Consider the following 22,801-nt stretch of genomic DNA (forward strand, 5'->3'; position numbering starts at 1 on the left):
AAAACAAACAAACCAGCTCCAATGAATCAACTTTTTAGACTGGCGTAATAGCATCACAAACCACAGGGCCAGTGCTAATAGTTGAATATGTCAGGAAGAATTGAGCGTCATTTCCCTTCAAGCGCACAACCCAACACATCAGTCTCATATGCATTGCTTGTATAACTGATCCCTTGCAACTACTTGAACTACACCACTGCGTCCACATCGTAATAAAAATTTGGCTTGTTTTTTAAAAGCGTTATCTTACAAAAATACAACAATTATTTACACCTAAGAAAAAATAACCGTTAAATGTCTCTGTAACGTCATGTATATAGTAACGTAGCAACAAATGCGGACGCAAATGGAGTTGCCCAGGCAAAAGCTGTATTAACTGTAGTGCTGAACGCATTACTATATCTTGTTGAGTCATTTCGTTAATAACAGCAGATACGGCGACTACAAAATGCATTTAGCATATTGTTGAAGTCTATACTTGGTTCAAACCAACGCTAGGGTCGTTCAACAAAGCGAATATATCCGTTGAAGCAATCGAGATTTGAACAACTCCACTTGCTCGCTTTTTGTTAGGGCACTCGATGGATGATTGACTTTCAACTGACTCACATAAAGTGAACGGTTCGGTGACGCAGGGATGGTGGTGCAATGCGAATATTAACTTACGCTTTACGTTCAAAATAGTTGTAGTGTTTTACATGGGCGTGGGATGTTCAACTCGGGTCCGTGTTTAGTTGTGTGCGTAATTCTGAATCTATGTGAGTCAGGGGATTCACCAAGTGAATACCTTCTTCGTCAATGGCAAGTGTCAACACCAATATTGGTAACGGTTAAAACAGAAGATGACGTCACGGAAAAAACATTAGTTCCTGTTCATAAAGTGAAGATTCTACAGGATTAAAAATTGGGACATAACATATACTACGTGCAGTAAAGCTCGGCAACCATTTGTCTTCATACGCCCAGTTATTTACGTAAGAAATTTTGTGCCGTAAATGTTTCAAACTGGTACTGCGTTCAAACAAAGGAGCTACTCCTTCGTGCGCAAACAGATCCACGTGAACCGCAAACATCTGTACAACCAATGCGGTGAGAGCAAATGCCAGTTCGGCCTCTGAAATTCCCAGTGATTTACGCTCGACTTGCTCACGGCCTAAACCAATGTTGATACAATAAACATAGGTGAGGCCTTAGCCGACTTGCTAAGCGTAATGTATACCAATATCTGAGAACTCCGCGGTTACCAAAAACAACAACATAGTTTTGTTATGTCGTAATTCTGCCAAACGCTGCTTTGCAGCATCACTCATGCTTGCATTTAATACACAACTTCAGTGATCAATTCTGTTGCAAAGCAGCAGCCTTTTACAACACAAACGACAACCGTCTAAGTAGGTGTTTTAAGCCTGCTAACTAACCAACGATAACTGAGCAAATAGATTTCCCGCATGGCACCTCGTTCGCTAATGTTTTGACTGGCGGGTCCGGTTACTTCTACCTCTCTTACCCATTGTGACGTCCTCGCGACACGTGATACATTCGAGCCAATCAAACGTAATTGAACACACTTAGCGCAAAAATCGAACCCTGCACACTGGAAGGGGTTAAGTGAAGTAGAACTTTTTAATAAGCGAGACGCACTTGAATGTAGCCTGAATGATACGTGATAGACCGTTGTTAACAGCAACGGAACTTGTGTGCATACAGACTTATATACAGAGTGGGCGACCTATAAGTAGACATCTTGTGTATGTTCCTTAAACAGAACTTCAACTCCGCAACTTATAGACATTGTACTGGTGATACATTTGCCAAGGATTACATGCAAACGCATTTGAATCATGCAAATTTCATGACAGTTTTATTTGATTGTTGTTATCTTCCTTGGGAAGATATTTGGAAAGATTTTAGCTCAGCGTTGAGAGTGGTTTTGTGCAGACAATTGTTACGTAATAACCGTGACGGAAAAGATCCACATCCGTGAGCTTTAGGTGAGAATGAGAAAAGCAGGGTACGAAATAAGAGGTTTTATTTTTCTACTTTGTTCAAAAATATGTTCGGTTGAAATCAGTTGGGTAAAAAATTTAACTCATGTGGTTTGTTTAGTTATTCTTCTTACTGTTACACGTTTAGTGGCAATGTAAAACTGACCAAATATAACTGAAATACCAACGAAAATAAATTCGCACCCTGCAAGCTTAGCAAACCGTGCTTAGGTAAACAGATCCAGAAGGAAGTTCGAACCAAACGCAGACTTGTAGAAAGAGCCGTAAGAATTATTCGCCCGTTTTGAACAAGAAATTCAACAAACAACTTTGACCTGATTTGCTGTGTTGTTGGTTACGTCATTTCTGTTGCCATAGTCACGTCAAATTGTATGGTTGACAACACAAAACCAATACTTTTGCTTTACTACTGTCTGAAATTTATATATATATACTAACGTTTCCGGAACAACAACGCTATAAAATGCCTTGTTTTACTACCATTTATGGGAACCGATATATTCTGCCCCAAACTAATATCATTCGCGTTTAAGCCAGAAACTAAAACTTGCGTTAAAATAAACACAAACTTCATGCTGACTTAGGAAGGATCAGCTTAAGAAGACGAGAAGATTTTAAGCCGGAGTCAATTAGCTGCCTTTGAGGGCCCGGAAGGCTATCATTTGCGGACTTATCGGCAAAGACCACCTGCAGTGTCCGCGACCCCGTTCGACGCCGTTGAGTCAGTTAACTACGGGTTGCCGAATGCAAGCAAACGATTTTGGCCGTGAGAAATATAACATGCTGTATTTGACAGCGCAAAACACGCCTACAGAACGTGTCAATGTAAACGTTGGTAATGCTTTAAATTTTCTAATCTGTTTCTGATGTTCCTGGAACGTTTTAAAACCATTTAACAAAACACAACGAACTTTATTTCGCAGCACTACAATATTCTTCGTCTCCAAGACTATTGTATCGTGTTTAGTTTAAAGCAATACACGTGCACTGGCAACATGAATTTAAAAACACGACTGCAAATCATATCTTTTAATAGCTGCACAGCTAAGAACGTGAATATCAAACGTGTCGCCTGATAATAAAATGTTCGACTTAGACAAGGCAAGGCGACCAGTAGCTGCACGCTTATCCTGTCGCTGACTAACCGACCAAGCAATGCCCGCATCGCGTAACAACGGCGTCTGACTAGCAGTAATACGATTCGACGTAAACAAACCAGAGTCAGAATTAAGTTAACGCGGCCAGAAACCGCACCAAGACTGATCAAGCCTTATATGCGACACAGGTTTGTGTGCACAGGATCGTTGTATGACTTGCAGGTTATTTGGGCTTATGTGTGTAGGATAACGTGCTTATATAGAAGACAACAGACCAATGTCAGCCCTATCTCTAAGAAACTGAGATCTTTTATTTAACAAAACATCTATTTATCAGAATCCAAGTGATGGCCATTGCCATTTTTGGGCGAAAATAAACTGTTTTCCTAATTCTAAAACTGACGACATCAAAAGACGTGTGACGTCATGTCTACTAAGTATACATATTCCTGCGTCCTATCAGTGGTTGTTAACTCCGATATCCAGGACAAACAGAGGTTTAATTATTGAGCAACCACCGCCCAGTTGGAAATTTTCGTTGTATCAAACTTCATAGACAAAACTAAGACCTTCAGAGTTATCAAATGACTACGTTTTAAAGCCATTGATACAAACACGTGATGAAAGGTAGTCACACTTCAGTTTCGCATGAAAAAAATACGTTGGACGCTAACATTCGTTCATCCAAATTCCTATTTATTACGCAGTACAGTCATACCTTTGTTCATTGACGAGTTCTTTGGCGGCGTTGACGTCATCGCCTGTGATTGGTTGCGTCATCGACCTGCGATCCCCCTTCTTCTTGGCGGAAATTTTTCTCTACAAAAGCCAAAAGATTACGATAAGAGTAAGCATTAATTAAAACATTTGGAGCAAAATCTACTTGTCACATTAGTAGGGCGCAATCAAATCGACTCCATATATATTCCCATGCTGACTTTAGTTAAAAAACGTCCTTTAACTGGAGTTCAGTAATATTTCAGTTAACATTATCGCGATTTAGTAAAAAATTGGTGTTATGATCAATAATTTTGACAGTACCTCATCAAGAAACATTTTTGGCCATTTTCATTTGTTTCTGCCACTTGACATTACCTGAATATTGGATTTGGTTGCAGCTTTTTTCGGCAAAGGTAAAGGTTTGTCGTTGAGAGGCATTTTCTCTTCTTCCTGTGCCGGTTCTTCCTTGATCATTTCACTGAAATAAACAGTGCTTGTGAGGCAACAATTGACCTAATATCTGCATCACAATGCCAATCGAACCATTCGTTTGTTAGCAATTGTTTAATACTACAATGATGTTCTCTGCATTAAAGTAGCAATAATAAATCTAATTGGAACAACTATAGGATACACTGCACACTCAAAGATTAACTATACTGTATTTAAGCCATTTTGTTCCAACGCTATTCAATCAAAACGCCTGCAACGTTTAACTATGAGTGCAACAACTGAATAGGAAAGGTACGCGTTGGATTGGAGCGAGGAAATGTGCACGGAAACGCGTAAAAATGAATGGAGCACTGTCTCTAATTGAAGGTATGTGTGCTCAGCAGTGAAATGGAACGAGGCTTTACTAGCACGCTTACGTGATTACACAAGGGGCTATGGGTGATCTACTGAACATCATTTCTGCATTTGTCCTCAATGCATTTATCAGCACTCCGTTTTTTTCTACGTTGCAAAATCGATTATTCGCGAAAACATCTAAACGTGTAAAAACGACATACCTTTACCGAGGTTGTCAGCAAACAAACATAGATGCCAACGTTTCATAACAAATTTACAAGAAACTTGCAGGTAGTTAGCTGACTGTGAATAGCCCCCAACTACCCTTGTGCCAAGACTCTTAACCTTAAATTTATTTTAAAAACTCTGGAACCTTTCGTGGTTGATGACTTTATTCTGAACGAAACATACTGAAATAATATTCGAGTTTGCTTTACATAAGATACTATGCTTCTTAATATCGAGCCTATCGTTGACCGCAAATCCATAAGAGCTTGATTTATAAACAGTAACACGAGTCTGCCACTTCGCCAACGCGACCAGTTTGCTATGATACCTGTTTGATGTTCGCTTGTCTGCCGAATAATTCACGAGCCGATCGCATATTTGCACAAAGGCGCTCGTGTTTCGTCACACAAAGGCGACGCGCGCCAACAGCGTAATGGCTACTTGAATATCTCTCCCAGGCCATTATGACGTCACAACAAAATTGACCCTTATTTCCAGGCTAGGTAATTTTTTTATTTTCGAGGTTTTGTGTAATTCGGTTAACTACTAGTAGTCCGTCACGCTTGGTTGGTTATGGCGCTAAGATACTTTTCGTTGACACGAATGTGTTGAGAGTTTAACGAGGGCACTTCACTTGGGCTAAAATTAGGTTGTGTTGTTCGCACGCCTAGTGGCAAGATTCAACCCAGAATTTATCCACATAGCGGCAGTATTCAAAGCAGTATCTAAACTTTTGGTGGGGGCCAATATTTAGTAAATGAAGTTTGTGTTTGATCTTTGGTGCCACGAAGAATAAAAGGCCCAGGCATGCTTACCGGGAAATTCTTCTTGTTAAAATTAAGCTACAATTTGATAATTTTGAAGTACCTCGAATCTGTAACTAAAACATTTAGTGCCCCTTTTAGGCACCCTGGCTACGTCAATGTATTTACAGTGGCAAAGGAACTTTTCTTCGCCATCTAAACCAAACTTTGTTGGAGATAATCAGTTCACCATATGAGCAAAATAATTGTATTATGATAAGCAATGTGGAGCCAATAATATGAATTGTGTATAAGCTGCAGACCGATGGTGTGACTATAAGACGACTTTGCTGACCAAACGGCCAAGCAAAGACTTCCACTTTGTGGTGACCAGCTGCACTGATGAGACCTTTTAGGTCGAAACAGTGGCCATTTGGTCTGCAGCTTATACATAATTGTATTATGTATCGAAAAAAATTATCATATTGGTTGTCTCTGCCGTGGAACAAAGGTTTTTCGCAGTTCTTCATTGCTATTAATCGCCTAACCTAATTGAAGTGATACTAAGTGCTGTCGAACACTTAGAACGGTGAAAAAGGCATAAATCGACACCCTGCTCCCAATATAACATGTCCCATGAACCATAAATGATAGCTAGCTATGTCGAGTAATGGCAACTTAAACGCTTGCAAGAAGGTTGACATCAAACCATGTCGTGATATCAGTTAAGGAAGTTGTTCTAAGGAAGTTTTGTAATGTTGTAATGGGCCCTATTTTGTACTTGCATCTGTATTTCAGACTGCCATATTACCTAAACATGTGCAAAATATTTATTCAGCATCGTGTCAGATGTCTGTCCGAAATAATTTGCCCAGTGTCATCAGTCGAATTTAAATTGTCATTAACGAGAGAAGTTACGAATGCAAAAGAGTTTGGACCACTTGATGTTTTTAAATTTTAAATCTGCGCAACTTTGAAGTCAGTGGAGCAAAACGTTTCACGTCAACGTTGGCATAATGAGTGATCGTTGTAAAGGCAGCTTGCCGAAAATGATTGACACTTCCCACTATGACGTGTCGTGTTGTGACATCATAAGCAAACATTGTCCCTCGACTGAGAAAAGGAAGTGACGATTTTATAGTTGAAAAGCCACCTTCGTGTAAACTGTTCTTATTCAATAAAATAAGTTTAGAAACATCTATAACCATGGCTGCCATGCTATAGTATGCGTTGCTATCATTACTCGTAAACTCTCGTCTTCTGAATAAAATGTTACCCCAGTTGGCGTCTTGCAAATATCCTCAACTACTCTAGTCACGTGATCAATGTTTGATCCTACGGCGACCCCTAGTGGGTAATTTACCGAAAGCAGGCACGTTCAAGTCACACGGAAAACATTAGTGTAAATTAGGATTGCAAACGTCATAATTCATCGATTATGACGCAAATTACAAGGATAATCATGCAGATTATTGGGTGGTTGTTGAAAAATGTCATGTGAACCTTTTACTTAACTTGCCTGTGCTAACTAAGCGCCACATAGACTGTAGAACACAATATAATAAACCGTTTATTATGTCGTCATAATATGTCACACGCAAATACAAAACATTGAACGACGAAATACTGCACTCAAATGTGAAACTAGCGACACGGAAATCACTCCATTGTGGAGAATAAAACAGATGAAAAACCACCTAAATATGACTTTCAGTATGCGATAATAAGAACATACCTATGGTGTTGCATAACGGTGTGTCTATATACTAAATAACAGTTTGGTGACAAAACGTAATTAGTTCCTGAAAAACAGTCTTTCTTTTCGGAGTTAAACAGCTTTTTAAGCAAAAAACATCAAACAAGTGTTTTAATGTAATGACTGCATTTGCCACGTATTTACAATGTACAACGGATTTAATTAAATTATAAAAAGCAGCAACGGGGACAAAAGTGCACGATGGTTACGACACAAAGACTCATCTGTTACATCACGACAACGTCACAATGGCAGCTGCTCTTGTTTAGCGGTGTAATGTTTTGTTTGGCAACGAAAATAATTTCAATTTATAAGTGTGTACATGTTTGTGTACATGCACTGGTTAAGCACGTTTACTGCAACATGTGCATAATTTTAACACCAAAAATATTCCGAAAAAATCTGGTTCGTGTTTTGTTAGTTACATATTTGGCAGCAGTTGCAGGGTGTTCGTCTGCTGTCTGGCTTATTTGACACGCTTGTCAAACACGCCTGCCATGCGAGTTGGTCTTAAAACACACTTATCTGTCAAATTATAACGTACTCCTTTGTGGAACTGCATTCTCGCACTGTTAAAAAATCATTGCACGGTTGGGATTGCCCTTTACGCGTTCTAAACGCCTGTCATATAATAAAAAAAACGGTTCACAAGCGTCAAAATTAAAACACATCCAATGTTAACTGATGCGATTAAAAAGGCGTTTCGCCTTATATCCCGGGTGGCCACCTTTTATCATTCAATCCACCTGGGCTCAAGATATGACTACTTAAAGTTGGGAGAATACAGGAAAACTTATTACCAAGCGGTAATGCGTAGGGCATGCAATGCGTCACTTCCGCTGGGAGATCACGGATTGGCTATAAAGGCTGACTGAAATCAGCAGCCTGACAGCTCAGAAACGCATGTGCGCGTCTAACAAATTTCGGAATAATTCGTCTTTCGAGCCCAACCAAAAAGAATACGAGATCACTGACTGTCTATAAAGTCTCAAATGCTCATTTCTGTGTGTTTGTATTTGATGTGGGTTAACTTAGGTGTCGGCATTACCATCTACCTTTGATCGGCGCCGCTGGACTCCCAAGCCTGTTTGGTTTCTTGCTTTTCGTCGATCTTAGTCGTGGCCGCTCTGCAAAACGAAATAAGCTGTTAACATAGAGTGTGAACTGTGTAATACAACAAAATGCGTGCCGACTGAATGCTTGAAGCAGAACCCCGAAATAAGTTGCATTAATTATGTATACACAGGGTTTGCTCACCAATCTGCAAGCTTTTATGAAATCATTTTACAGAAGAACTTTCAAATTAGGTCTTGGGATACATTAAAGCATATGTGCTTTCGTATGTAAAGCTTATGTGCGTTTAAGACGTATGTTTCCGTCATAATTTTAAATCACAGGTTGCGTCGTATTTCCAGTTCGGTTTTAACGATTTTATTGAAGATTATGAGGTCTTTTTTGGTTGTTGCATTTAAAAGCATAATGATGTTACTATAACTCAACAATAAAGTCAAGTGGTAAGTTCATGTTGGTGTTTCACAAAAGCACTCAAAAATTACTTCTTTTTGATGGACTGATTCTCCCACATTCGTCTCACGCTCCCGACTTTATCCCTGGAACTTTCCATTTCATCTTCAGATGAGGATGTGGAGGATAAAGTAGGAGCATCCGACAGGTCCTCGTCGTCGAAGTCCGACTCATCCGAGATCGTTGCTTGACGCCCCCTCGTGGTGACTTTTGGTTCCGGTTTCGAGGTCTGTTGCTTGGTAACGGTGGTCTGTTTTGGAGTAGCCTTGGCCTCGAACACGCTTTTCGCTCCACTGACCGTATTTGGTCTGGGAGATTCCTCGTTGTTGGCAGGCGATGGACGCGATTTCTCCTTCGTCGGAGATTTCTTCGACATGTTGTGGAAGAGAGCCTTGGCACCTTGCAACCTTCCCATGGTATTGCTGTCGAAGGCCTCGTCGGTTGAAGCGTCGTAAGCGGCCGCTTTCGCCCCCTTCTTGTTCTCCCACATGGACAACATAGAGCCAAGTTTCTTTCCACTTTCCGAATCTCCGTTTTCGCTCCTCGTCGGCGATGACGTCACAGTAGTGGCGGGAGACTCAAACGCACTTTTTGCGTCGCTCACGCTCGGCTGCGTACGCTCCATTGTGACGTCAGATAGTGGCGTTGACGTCACTGGGACCTTGCTCTCCTTCATCTTCGTCTCCCACATAGACTTCATACGCGATGCATCGGGGGTGCCGACGGGGTCACTTCCACTGTCATGTGACGCGATTTCGATGTCACGTGACACAGGTTTGTGATCGCGTGATGCGTCTCCATTGTGTTGAGTCGTCTTTGCTCTGACAGGAGCTTGAGTGGTGGTTTTTCTTGGACTAGTGACCTTCTTCTGTCGACCCTTTCCGAATGACGAAGTGGACGCGTCGGTGTCCTGAAACAATTTTGTGTTAATGTTTGTTGTCAACTGTAAGAAGTGTTTAGTGTAAGAAGGCGGGATGCTGGGGTTGACTAATGTTTGTTACCCGCCCTCGTTCATTGCGCAATCAAGGAAGTCAGAGCTAAACTTCCTTCAGCAAATTTTTACCAGACATTTCTTCGCAAGCGAAAATACACAGCCATTAAGAATAACAACACGAGAGTAATTTAAGCGACTAAACATCAGTTGTTACATATACCTGACGCCATTTGCAGCTTTACTGTGCTTTGTGTACCAATCATACATTTATTGACAATGGGTATGTTAAAACAACTGTTATTAAAATTTCCTGTGGCTAATTTTGGAGAACACTAAGGTAAGGATTTAAAATACAAAGAATCAGAAGTTCTGTCACAACCGGAAGTTTTGCGTCACAATTGCTCCCCGAGCGCTTGGGGTACATGAATGCTCATTGTGACGCAATACTTGGTGTGAGGCCATGGGCGGAAATGCAAAATGCCTTGCGGGTCGAAAGTGCTGACGGGCAATCCATATAGTACGTTGTATAGCACCACTCCTATTGTGGCCTTTTTAATAAAAATTAAGCACGTTTTGAACGATAATGACAATGTTGTCTTGAAATTTGACAGTTATACGGATAAACGCTCTAATGTAAAAGGCTGTTGGTTGGTGTATTCACGCAACGAAGGTACATAGATCTAGGTATGGGAACGAAGTCCACAACAACATATAACGCGTTAATAGACGACTGGCGTTTCCTAAAACGTTACTCTCAAAACAAGGATAACTCCATTGCGTGGCTTAAACCAAAAACAAGATACTTCCTGTACTTATAACGCTTACATGCCACCGGCCTAGATACGTGCTTATGATGCTCAGTAACGGTTTCAGGTACTTAGTTGCTGTACTTTTTGTTTGCATAAACTACCCAATATGTCGTTATTTCAATTCCACAGGTAGTTTTACAAATCTATGTTACCGGCAGTACAACGATTTTTTCATTATGGCGCGTGTGCTTTTGTTTGCCCACACAAACTACATACATAGATGATGTGCATTTTACAGTCAATAAATCTGCGGAATCACTCTAATGAAGGAAACAGGCGGAGTGATCTAGACCCCTTAATTAAGGCAATTGAAACTGTGCCCATCATACATCACCTTAGCAGCCAAACAAGCTCCCAGCAGACGTAAACAGTTAATAAATATTTTATTGTCCTTGCAGTTCAGGGGCATGCAAATGGGGCCGCGGGCTATGAGACGATGGCTGTTAAGTCGTCAATAACGCGCGTAAGTTGCTCTTTTGTTTAACTCTATCCGGCCGTACCTAGTTAAAATGTAACTAAGGAAACCGAATTCGCATCGTAATTAGCACTAAGGCAACAACGAATTAGTTGCTTCGACACGGCAGTTACCAACGCTGCAGTTGCTCTTATTATTAACAGTCATGCGGAATTGCAATTGGGTCTCGATAACGCCCACGCGATGAGTGACTGCGATATTGTCTGTTGTTTAGGTTCATCCAGGAAGTACGTGAATGCGTTACCAGGCTGCCTCGCAATCGCAAATCGGACTTAGATGTTACCAAATTCCCCTCCTCAGTAGCTAGTATCACTATCACAAACACCCAGAGTGTTTACCATTGACTTTGCTCTGCCATATAAGGAAACGTGAAGGGTCGTAATGCAAGCAATAGGGTCGCTTGCATTGGGGTTAGGCAAACACACTCAAAGAACTGCGGGTTCAATGCAAAATACGACAAGTAACGATGAACTTACGGTTGTCTCAAGCCACGAGCTCTCGTCTTCGTCTCCACTGCTGGAAGCGTCGGAAAAAACAGATTCATCGTCTGAACTTGACTCCTCTGCTTGGTATTTTAGAACAGCTCTCCTCAAACGCTCTCGCTTTTCGGCTGCTGTCAACCCTGACAGTTTTCCTTGCTGCAAACGTCCAGTGCGCTGTTGCGTTTTCGCGGACATTTTCTCTTTGGGCTGTTCGACCTTTATTTCCACTTGCTTTTCAACGTGACTCTGAGTAACATTGATAATATGCCTCTCGCTGACAATTTCGCTGCCTTTTCCAACGCTCTTGACGGCTGAATTCACATCGGCCACCGAAGGCTTTTCCAAAGGCCGGGTATCTAGTTTAACGGCAACCGTAGGTGCTCTTACGACTGTAGCAACGTCGTTATCAGCAGCAACGTTGAAATGCCGGTCCAGGCTGGGCGCACCGCTCACTCCCTCAACCAGCCTCGCGACAACGGGGTGTGACGTCATTTCGCGTTTCTCCGGCGCGGTTTGTTTCTCTCGCGTTGCTCTTGTTTGTGACGTGCTTCCGGTCGGGCTGCTTCCTGCTCCTACTGGCGGCGCCGGAGGGCCGCTAAGCGTCCGTGGTTCAGAGATGCGAACGCTAGGGGGCGACACAGGCATCGTGCGGGATTCCTTATTGACCGCGGGAGAATTAGACTTTTTCGTCGGGGGCTTGGAAACTTTTGCTTGATCTTTTTTCTCCGTCTTGGTTTTCGACTTCTTGCCGAAATCCCGATTTTTCAGGGTGTCTATTTCCTCTGAGAGTTTTCGGAAGGTGTCGATAGCCTCCTCGACACTGCAACTAATTTCTGCGTCATCGTCGTCACGTGATGCGTGCTCGGCGTTCCGAGACTGCTGCTGACAAGCTGTGATTGGCTCAGACTTGTCACGTGATGTACCCTTGTTTACTGCACGCGTTTGATGAGGTGAGTCATGAACTGTTTCCGTCTGATTAGATGTCCTGCGATCTGCGGGTGGATAAAGCAAGAGTTGAAGGTTCTGTGGCCGTGTATGGCATCCAAACAAATTGCCCTGTCGTATGCGAGCGCCGTAATAGTTTTCATAAGGCCGAATGCGCATTGATAAGTCAATTTAATGCAATTGATTTGTCCCGTGCCGGCTTCTGCGAGCGACCAAAAGTGACCGAAAAAGGTTTTCAACTGTGACAAAAAACATTGCAAACAGGCAGGTCAGGCCGCCGATTCGACAACACGCACAGGCCTGCAAAAAATTTGCTATTTTGTGTGAAGTGTCGTCTGGGAATGTTACTGCTGGCACCAATGCACGTTGGTCGACCGTGGGAAAGGATACACAACATGCAATTGATTCTCACAGGGTGCTTGGAAACATTTTTCATGTAAAAACACGACCGGTCCCAAACAGAATCACAAATGCAGAAGTCAACATATCGTGACATATCTTGCACAACAAGCACAATAAACTAACCTTTCGTGAGCGTGTGGTTGGCCGTCGTATTTACAGCCTTTGTTCGTGACCCGTATTGCTACTACATACTTCTAAAACAGGGATGTACAACGCAGTGCACGCGTGCCAAATTTGCATGCTATTGATTTAAAAAACAGCACGTGGGCTTATTTTTTGGCAATACCTTGGAAAATGTATTCCAAGTGTTGTCCGTAATTTTATGTTGGATATGGACACAAGATTATTAAATCAAGATTTTCACGTTCCACAAAAAGTTTCACACAATGCCTTTCATGTTAATATTATGGCGCGGAACAAATACAGACCAATGGTAAACATCACAAACGTTTGAGTCGTACACCCCTGTTCTGTAAGACAATCAATCTTAACCACATTACACCTTTCACACTGATCTGGTAGCAAATTTGTCACCCAAATTTTTCGAAGCAATGCTTTCAAGAACACATTTGCATGATCAATGCTAACCTTCACTAAATCTGCCTTCTCTTCGAGGAAAGCTTTAGTTTGGGTCACAAAAAGCGAACAATTTTGAAGTCGCGATTATCAATAACCAATCCACGTTTTCGTACATACAACAATGACCCATGAGCAGCGCAGTTGATGTTTATCACGTCACAAATAAGCTCTTCTCGGTTCTCGAACAAACGAGAAATCAGCCCACTTTAGAATCACAATGACACTTATGACATCACAGAGAGGTCCCAGGCCAAGGCGCGAATGTGAAAAGACAGATCGAGTGTCCGTTCCGATATCAACCACCCTATTTGGTGTCTCTAAATGTTATTTTAGTGTCTCAAAACCACCACTGATATATGTGGTGGGACGTTTATTAGTTTATTACAAGTGGTCGCATAAAAGTTTCTTTTTTACAATAGAGTCGCAGAACAAAAAAGTTTGAGAAGCCCTGCACAAGAATAGGACCATAAGAAGTATATTATGAAGGACACTGAAATAATTATAAAACAACCCAATATTTCGCTACGCGTTCGCTATGCAACCGATATTTCAATCACAAATAACTCGCAACAAACCTGATTTTGAGGTGGGCGGTTCGAATACGTAGTCTTCGATTATCTGAACAGATGCCCATTCATTACTTGGAGACTTCAGGCTATTCAGCGAAGATTTGGAACTTATTGGTGTCTTCCTGGGCGTTTGTCTGGGTTCTACAGGAAAAAAGAATAGAGGTTTGCGAAAGTATTTTTGTCTCATAGTAATATAGTAATAGTGATGTATATTTTTGTGTAAGCACTGGTTGGCAGTAAGCGTTACGTCAATGCACGTTAGTCGTTTGTAGTAGCATCGCTGTATTGCAATAAAGAATTAATAATTTCGCAATAAAACATTTTGCGAAACGCTGCCTTAATGGACGGTTTAAGTAACAAAAAACTATTGCTTATTAAGATACAAAAATCAGTGAAATACATCCAATCAGCGTAATTTAGCAAACATAGTTTCACCCATTGCGTTCACCGTAAAATGATCTTGTTAGCAAAAGAATCTGCGATACTGCCATGCAAACTTACCTGTATTCACATTAGAAATGGGTGATTTTTGCTGAACGTCAAATTCAGCCAAATTGAGTGAATCGAGCCATTCGTCACCAAAGCCCAACGACTTTAAACCTAAACGAGCCAATCACATGCAAGAAACGGAGAGTAGAAATTTATGAAATAAACAAGACTATCCACTCCAGAGCGCCACCAAGCGATTGTTCGCTAAATTACATCTATTTTAATTGTTCAAATACGAAATTACGTAGATTTGGGTCGTAACTCTAACACTACACATGATTTCACATTGTAATTTCTGAATAAATTTCATAATTATACCATTTTTTACCTAAAAGAAAGTTAACTTTATACATCGTTGTTAAGAATTATTTTCTTGCAGAAACACCACATCTAAATTGTCGTTAAAAATTTGCACCAATTACAAAAACAGCACCGCTAGCCACCAGTTAATCTCAACAGAAATTCTAAGCTGTTAATTTGCGTTGACCCCTTACCTTCATCGATTTGGTCGAGGGATTTATCTCTTACGGCACCAGGAAATGGTTTTTGGAGTGTTTGAGTTGGAGAATACAGGTTATCTTTTGCAAACATTAGCTTTGTTGCGCCAATGTCTTCTAACGCGTCCGGATCCGTTGTTTGCCGGGGTTTTGGTCTGTGGACAAACAATAAGTATCTCCATATTAGATGTGCACATTATCTATATTTTGTAATATATCTTGAAATTAGATAGATTATTACATATTTGAGTTACATACAAGAGCCATTGTCTAATAACGCCTCCTCTGTATATGTTACACAGAACTACCATGTTTTAAAACAGACTTGTCAACTCGTAGTAAAGAAAACGGTGTAGTTTAGTATTTCTGGAAAGCTTTTGCGGAAAGTTAAACAAACCAAATCCTAAATAGTTTTGCACTTTGTCCATTGAGGAAGAGCTTTATTACAAAAAAAAACGCATACTTCGGTGTCCCCGCATTTGGCGCGGACGAAGCACCGAAGGTGCTTCCCCCCGAAGAAGAACTAGCTTTGCGCATGCGCTCCATGTGACGTTCCATCGCTAACTCGGCGCGCGAAAGCTTTCGTTGCAGGGTAGGTGGCGCACGAGAGCTTGAGTCTGACACACTCGTTGAAGTGGAAGAAGCAGATGAAGGGCGCGAAGATACTGTAGGGAATAGGAAGCGGTTACACGTCAAGTTACTTTCGGAAAGTTATTTCTGTGCTGGTCACACTTAATTTTAGACAGAACGGATAAACTGGAATAGCATGTTATTTGCATATTTTATATTTGGATGTCATGACCTAGACACAAAACCAGCTACTGCGTGCGGTTTTAAAAAACTCTGCCATTTGCCGCGCTGTATCAACCACGTAAACTACGCAGGTAAGAGATTAAAGTAACTTTATATAAAGAACTATCGCATTTACTTAACTGTAAGCCGAACAAACTAAAGCAAAACAACAGAAAATTTATCGAATAACGGTATGCCATTTATATTTATTCGACAAAATTGCCTTTCTAGAAACAGAATCGTGTCCAAAGCAGCAATCAAGATTAATTTTGTTTTGGAAATCGTAAATCCGGTTATTTCGTGACCGAAACTGAAGGCTGTGAGAGCAAATGTTTACTTACGTGACCCAGCTGTTGCACGAGCGCTACTAGTGGTGGATGACCTGTCGATCTCCTCCACTTGTTGACTCCCTTTCGCCTTGGGCGATCTAAAACCATGGTAAATGTCAATTTCTGTATCAAAACCTCCTCATTAGCTTGGCTTCAAGCAGTTGGCCGCGTTGTGGTTGCAAATGTCTATTGGTTTTTACATACATGTTATACAACACAGTTGAGTCCTGTAGCCAAGTAGTTGGATTACTTTTGATATATACAGTACTTTAAACCAGTGTGTCTTTAACCGAGTCAATGGTTCACCTCCATTGCGAATATTGGAAGGGATGAATGTAAGAGGCATCAGGGTAAATAAAAATGCTAACTTTTTTATTATCGGTTTGCCATACCACCTTTATTTATGAGATTTCTTGAGTAATTGTTTTTGCAATCTTGGATTTTGAGTAGTAGGGGAAAGGTTACGAAAGATTGTATCCAAAAACCGCAACCATAGCAACTTGTCCGCCGACATTCGAGCTGGCGGGTGTTAATAAACGAATACAAAGTATAGAAATGCATCAAAAACATGTTTGTATTATTGTATTCCTACCTTTCTCCGGCTACGGGTGAAACTTTTAATTTGGAATGTTTCGTGGAGTTTACATTCCTTTCACTCGACTCGTTCGCACGATCTTTTCTCAATGAACGGCGCACTCCAGTGGACAAAGTATCAGGCCGTGTTACTGGGGGTGGCCTTGAAAAAAAATAAGAATTGTTACGACGCGTGACAGTCTGCGGTTGGATTTTACGTCCAAAAATAAGAGAAAGCCAAAATAAGGGGACCAATTCATTGGTTTTACATTTTACTGCATCATGAAATCCAACACCACACAGACAAACAACTGACATTTATTACCCGACATGGAATCACTGGTATTCCAGCCAAGCTGGGATAAAGCCACGGCATAGGTTTCTTTTGTTTTACTCACCGATATGAAGCTCTATAGGCGTTGGCTGCATTTTCATTCACACCGTTTCCTTTGCGGTAGGAACGCTGGAATGGCGAACTCTTTGCCGCTTCGACCTGCTTACTTTCCCGTTGAAATTTGGAAAGGTTTTCCATGAATTTTCGCTTGGCTTTGTCAGCAATATCGTCCTTTTTGGCCGATTTTCGTCCATCTTGTACATCTGCAACTCCAGTTGTGGCTGCCTTGGTCCCATTTTGATTCCTGTTCATGTTTGCAAAGTTTTCTTTGCCAGAAGAGCCCCTGAAGCTGCAAGTACAATATCGTGTGTTTTAGAAATGGTGTGGACAAGCTTATGAAAGTGTGCATAGCATTTAGCGGATGTTTGATCAACTACAGCTGATACCAGTCACTGAACGTGCGATATTACAATCTGTTAAGAGATGGAGTGATTACGGTTTCAAGTTGCTTGGCAGTTCGAGAAGTTAGATTGGGTGTTTGTAAATTGCGGCACACGTTACAAAACAATGGGCTGCAATTTGAAACAGGCGTAAGTGCGGTTCGCACGTTTAGATGTAAATTTGGGTAATGCCGAAATGCTTACACAAACACTGTTTCGGTGTTTCAGATAATTGTCAATTCAATCGACTGTGGCGGAAACGATTGGTAACAATACAGAGAAAACACAAAGCACAGATGACAACACTAGCTGTGATATAAGCAAATAAAAACAAATCTACATATGAAAGTGTAGTGTTGCTCTCCTCCCTCACAAATCTCCAACAACCCTTAACGGATAGCTCCACTATAGCTTGCAACCAACGTTGACAACTGACGACTGACAGTACTTCGGTTAGCTACAGACGGGCCCTTGGGTGTTACCACACCCACCTCAGCTGTACATTATCTCTTACTTACTGAGCACTAACTCAGCAGCTATAGTATATGACAAGGCCAGCAAACACAAACTTAAGGGTATAGTTAATAAAATCTTAAACAAATCGCTCATAACTCTGACTTAACATATTGTATATATAGTCAAGCAGGGAAGTATTTAAAAAGCCACACGAGTCCAGTCTAAATTTAATCCACAAATTAGACGGAAACGTGGTTGTGGCTACGCCAACGAAAGTCACGTATCACAATACCTATTTGACAGTTTGACAGGTGGCACGTCGTAAATGCATGGAGGCTGTAAATTGAACACGGTTTCCTATTATGTCGCCTGAGCCTCGCACTCCTGACGTCCTATCTCGGTTTACAGAACTAGCGATAAAACACTTATTTCAATTTGCCAGTTGTCGAAAATAATGCCTATGAATTTAAAGGCTTTCAATAATTCTATAATTCATTTTCATAATTCTAATAAAATGTACCTTGTTTTTTCACCTTACATTTGAATGCTTGATTGCTAGCCACTGAAATACGTACTGCAGACTGATGGTAAACTACTTTTCATGTTTCTGCTCTTTCACAGTACCTAAAGTTAACAAACCTGTATCACGCGCTGAACTCTGTTTCCACTACAACTGTAACACAGCGGTATACCCAGCTCCCAACACACAACAGACCCACGCACGTTCCATTTAAAACTCAAGCTGTATTGCATCGCAGTCCGCTCGGGCTATAAGGTTATAATTCGAAATCAAACAACAGTCAGGCGAGTTCGGCTATCAGCGCTTTTTTCCCGCTCAGTCGCAACGTTCGCTCTTGTGTGTTCAACAAATATTAACCCAGCGAGCGCTTGACAATTAACTGGGCCTCGCAATACCATTTAACAGTGCCCAAGGAATCTTAGAAGCTTTTATTAGCTGTGCTAGACTACCAGTGTTTACCAGTACTGGCTGTTACGAGTCTGAAATCGATCAAATGCGCTGGATTTCATTCAAGCGGCCAAATTTTCAGGTTTACTAAAAACCTATTTGTCCTTCAAAACCAATTTGTGGAATCACATTACATTCACCTCATGTCACTACTTCGTTCGATATGGAAGATGATATTAAGTCACTGTAAAACTGTAGAAACCTGCGCGTAAATAACCAACACCCATACAATGGCCGATTTATAATAATAACTCCACACTATTTCCAACACATTAACAAAACATGCGGAAGTTTATATTCGAAACAGAAGCAGAGTGATCATACGGGATCTTCCCTATCACGCAAAACCTATATCGCTCACTTTTTATAAGTTCCAAGTGTTGGAATATATAGGATTAGTGTTTCCTCGCAACGCAAACCTGTATGAAATTAGCTATGCAATATTTACACATGTTTACAAAACCCAGAAATATAAAATCTCACTCATAAACTGTGCCTAGGCCTACCTAGCGCAGATCGACGTCACGAATCACAACTGTTGCAATACATCACACCCTAACCTCAGTCGCTACACGTGGTCAGGCGCGTGTCGTCGATTGATCCGTGTATGTATAGTTTGTTACGACCCATAACGACTACTATTAGTCGGCTACGCTTCACTAGAAGTGTTCCTTGAAGCGTTAAACCCAATAGTGTCTAGTATAGCAAATACAACAGTCAAAATCATCAATTTTTTGCCAATAAAACAAATATTATACCTCATATCTATAGTGTGGTAATATCTGCCCATAACAAAAACATACGGTACAATAAATTTGACACATTTTTGCCATAAAACACCAGTACAGTAAGTTGTAATCAGCCGCCTAAAAACTTTGTCCGGCAATATTTTTGCTAGTTTTCCTCCCCGTGATAGTAGAAATCATTCTAATTTTACCTCTGTTTAGGGACTGCCCCATTCCGTTCCTTATTTGGTGTCGATCTCAGGGACGACCTCCAGCGATTAGCCGAGCCTGGGGAACTCCTTGTAAACTCGGCGTTGACCTTTGCATCTTGTTTCGCCGGTTCGTTCGCGAAAGTTCTACGGGCGGCGCGTATCATGACGTAACAGCAATGGAATTGTCGAAGTATTGCACAAAGGGCAAGGGAAATGCAGAAAACACAAGGTAGGCTACGAACTTACGTAAAAATCTGTACAAAAACAGCGGGTTAGAATTTGGATGAAAAGATTTATGCAATTGTTGCATTTAGTAAAAGAAAGTTATTTGGTAAAAGAAGCAGGCAGCTAAGTTGGAATCTGTTATCCTCAATTCTCCTTTCAATTAAACATTCGCACATATCTGCTCATAAAGTCACAGGCGACACACTGCAACGCTCCTCTATTTACACTTATTACATCTGTAAACATACCGTGTAACATGTTTAGATACCACTATGTATAAACTTCGTAAGACTTAGTGTGGCGTACACCTCTTTCTTAGAAAAGTTTCATCTGGTTCAGCCAACCATCAAAATACGGTTATATCGTAACAGACACATTTGCCTGCAGAAAGTTAAAAGCGTGCAAAGTTAAATCTGCCTCACGTACGCAATGGCAGGAATAGAATATCTGCATACCTACCATACAAAGGAGTTACAAATTCGCTTCGCAAACCTTCCTTCTGCAACTAGTCATTTCAAGAGGCTCAAAATCACATCAGCTGAAACTCACTGACATTCAGAAACCACAACAACGGTTTGAGGCCGCGCGTTTTATCCACAGGGCGTCTGGCGCCTTATAAACTTGTCCGAGCGGCGCCTATTCATAACCGGGCGTTCGCCGGGCTTTCACGACGAAAAGGCGTTTTGTTTGCGAATCACAACAACCCATGGTTTGGCGTGCTGGACTGTGAAAAACAGTGGCTCTTTGCGTTTAATACTAACTTGCAAGACACAAAAGAAACGGGAGGACATGTTGTGGCTAGCTTTCAACAACCACAGCAATGTTCTCTACAAGTCGAGTGTGAGATGAAACAATTTGTTCCTGCGTTGCCACGGAAACTCACTGTTAATGCCGAAAATATTTTAATACGTTGCATTTCTGCCAACAACATGTCATTGACAAACGAACAACTAACACTAAGCACTCGATCCACTTTTTCTCTGAAATTTATCTTACGTAATACTGAAACGTGATTAACGACAATTGTTGGAACAGACAACACACATAACTCCTCACCAAACAAAACGCAGTCAATTTCCAACAATTTTGAGTCCTCCATAATAGACCAACCTTAAAGCGAAAATAGGTTTGAGAAAATCTAGATAAAACGCATATTATGTTCTAGACAGCTGCTTCACACGCTACTGGCGATGCCCAAAACGCAGTGGACTCGGATTTTCAAGAAGGACACGGACGGCTCGATTACAGACAAGGGGACACCACAAAAGGCTTGTGACGTCATAGTCGGCATTGTTTGGCGTCTCTGATTGATACAATCCGGAATTTCGAACATGGGAACTTACAAGTGGACCCTCAGGATGCTTCAAAGTTTGTGTGATAACATGTTGATGACATGAGATACGTGCCACATGCCACATGTCACGGAAGGTCTTAAGTGCCATTGACGAAATGGGGATTTCATAATGTAGAAATATTGTAGGAAATAATCGATTTTTTTAAATTGTAACTTATGTTCGTTGATATACAACCGATAACTTCAAGTTTACCGAAAATCGGTCAAATTGCCACAAAGCTTAAAATTCACACTAAATACATTTTCTGCATTGATCCGTTACTGAGTCTCTGTCATCCATAGAGACTACACAGGCAATTCATAGAAATCAAATTCTCATAAATACATTTTTGGCAGAATTGATGCAGTCAACATGCTAGCACAGCGCAATGACAATCTAACGGTCTCAAAAGCAATGTTTTCCTTATTTCAGATTATTCCCATGATAATCTATACAAGACATGCCTTGGCAATTAGCTTTGGCAACGTACAACACAAATTGTCACCGTGAAAGCAGGTGTAGCCATGTGTCTTGGGATGGCATATCGATCCCAGAAGGCCAGAAAACAGCAACCGACCTCCATGTGCAGTATTACCACTAATTGGCCCCATTACGCGTTTAACGGTCTTGTCTGGTTTTAAAGTGCTATGATCGCAAACGACAACAGGTTATAACGATGTTGCTTGGTGATTTTGTGTAGGTAGGTTCAAACTACAACAGGTTAAATAACTTAAAAAGAATTTATAATGAATGCTACCTGGTTTCGAAGACATTTTTCAAAAACCTTCACAGCAGCTAATCAGTTATTTTCGACAAAAGTAGTATGCGGGCAGCATAAAGAAACCAAAACAAAACATATTCAATGTAAATCAAGACAGGTACCATGTTATGATACATAGATGGCCAGATAAGTTCTCTAAACGCAACAATGCCAAGAAGAAGCTTACCACATCCTTCCACATAAAACAATGACACCAATTTTCTATAAAACCTTCGTTTAACTTTAAGCTTAACTGCCAAGGAATACAATACACAACTGCATACATTTCATATCACAGTTCAAAGCACCTCGCGTACATTTGGCTGATTGGAAAATTGGATGAACTACTTTACGTCGCATGGAAGACCTCCAGGCAAAATAGGTATGTAATTAACCAGACAAATTACCGTCAGCCAACGTTCCTAACTTAATAGTTCAAGTGCCACGAGACCAACCAATTCTTGTACAGTAGTAATGAATTCATTGGTTAGGGGATAAATGGATTCCTGGTATGTTTTTGGAGGGGCAAACACCAGTTAAACGAACCATGTACAACAGAACCACCTATAGACAATCTACTCATGATTGTCTAAACATATAAACAGAAACC

At 41.0% G+C, this 22,801-nt stretch overlaps 1 protein-coding gene and 1 long non-coding RNA gene across 4 annotated transcripts in view; one reads left to right on the forward strand and one right to left on the reverse strand.

Moving 5' to 3' along the window:
- LOC145913139 (uncharacterized) overlaps positions 1-20,122 on the reverse strand; it is a 37,771-nt gene extending 17,649 nt beyond the window's left edge. For 2 of the 3 annotated variants that reach the window (XM_083000692.1, XM_083000691.1), the window contains exons 1-13: positions 19,873-20,122; positions 17,137-17,421; positions 16,758-16,901; positions 16,178-16,263; positions 15,508-15,709; positions 15,042-15,199; positions 14,560-14,658; positions 14,065-14,199; positions 11,558-12,555; positions 8,896-9,773; positions 8,395-8,466; positions 4,199-4,301; positions 3,822-3,922 (exon numbers count right to left, since the gene is read on the reverse strand). In XM_083000692.1, coding sequence (XP_082856818.1) covers positions 3,822-3,922; positions 4,199-4,301; positions 8,395-8,466; positions 8,896-9,773; positions 11,558-12,555; positions 14,065-14,199; positions 14,560-14,658; positions 15,042-15,199; positions 15,508-15,709; positions 16,178-16,263; positions 16,758-16,901; positions 17,137-17,421; positions 19,873-20,036 — 3,425 coding nt within the window. In that variant the 5' untranslated portion in view covers positions 20,037-20,122. The remainder of the gene's footprint in view (positions 1-3,821; positions 3,923-4,198; positions 4,302-8,394; positions 8,467-8,895; positions 9,774-11,557; positions 12,556-14,064; positions 14,200-14,559; positions 14,659-15,041; positions 15,200-15,507; positions 15,710-16,177; positions 16,264-16,757; positions 16,902-17,136; positions 17,422-19,872) is intronic. The other variant, XM_083000693.1, reaches the window with a different exon arrangement.
- Positions 20,021-22,573, forward strand: LOC145913141 (uncharacterized). Its single transcript, XR_014403329.1, has 3 exons — positions 20,021-20,101; positions 21,263-21,465; positions 22,490-22,573. It is a non-coding gene; the product is annotated as an uncharacterized LOC145913141 (long non-coding RNA).
- The last annotated feature ends 228 nt before the right edge of the window (positions 22,574-22,801 follow it).

The sequence above is a fragment of the Ascidia mentula genome, chromosome 9, assembly GCF_947561715.1.
Source record: "Ascidia mentula chromosome 9, kaAscMent1.1, whole genome shotgun sequence".
Lineage (NCBI taxonomy): Eukaryota > Metazoa > Chordata > Ascidiacea > Phlebobranchia > Ascidiidae > Ascidia > Ascidia mentula.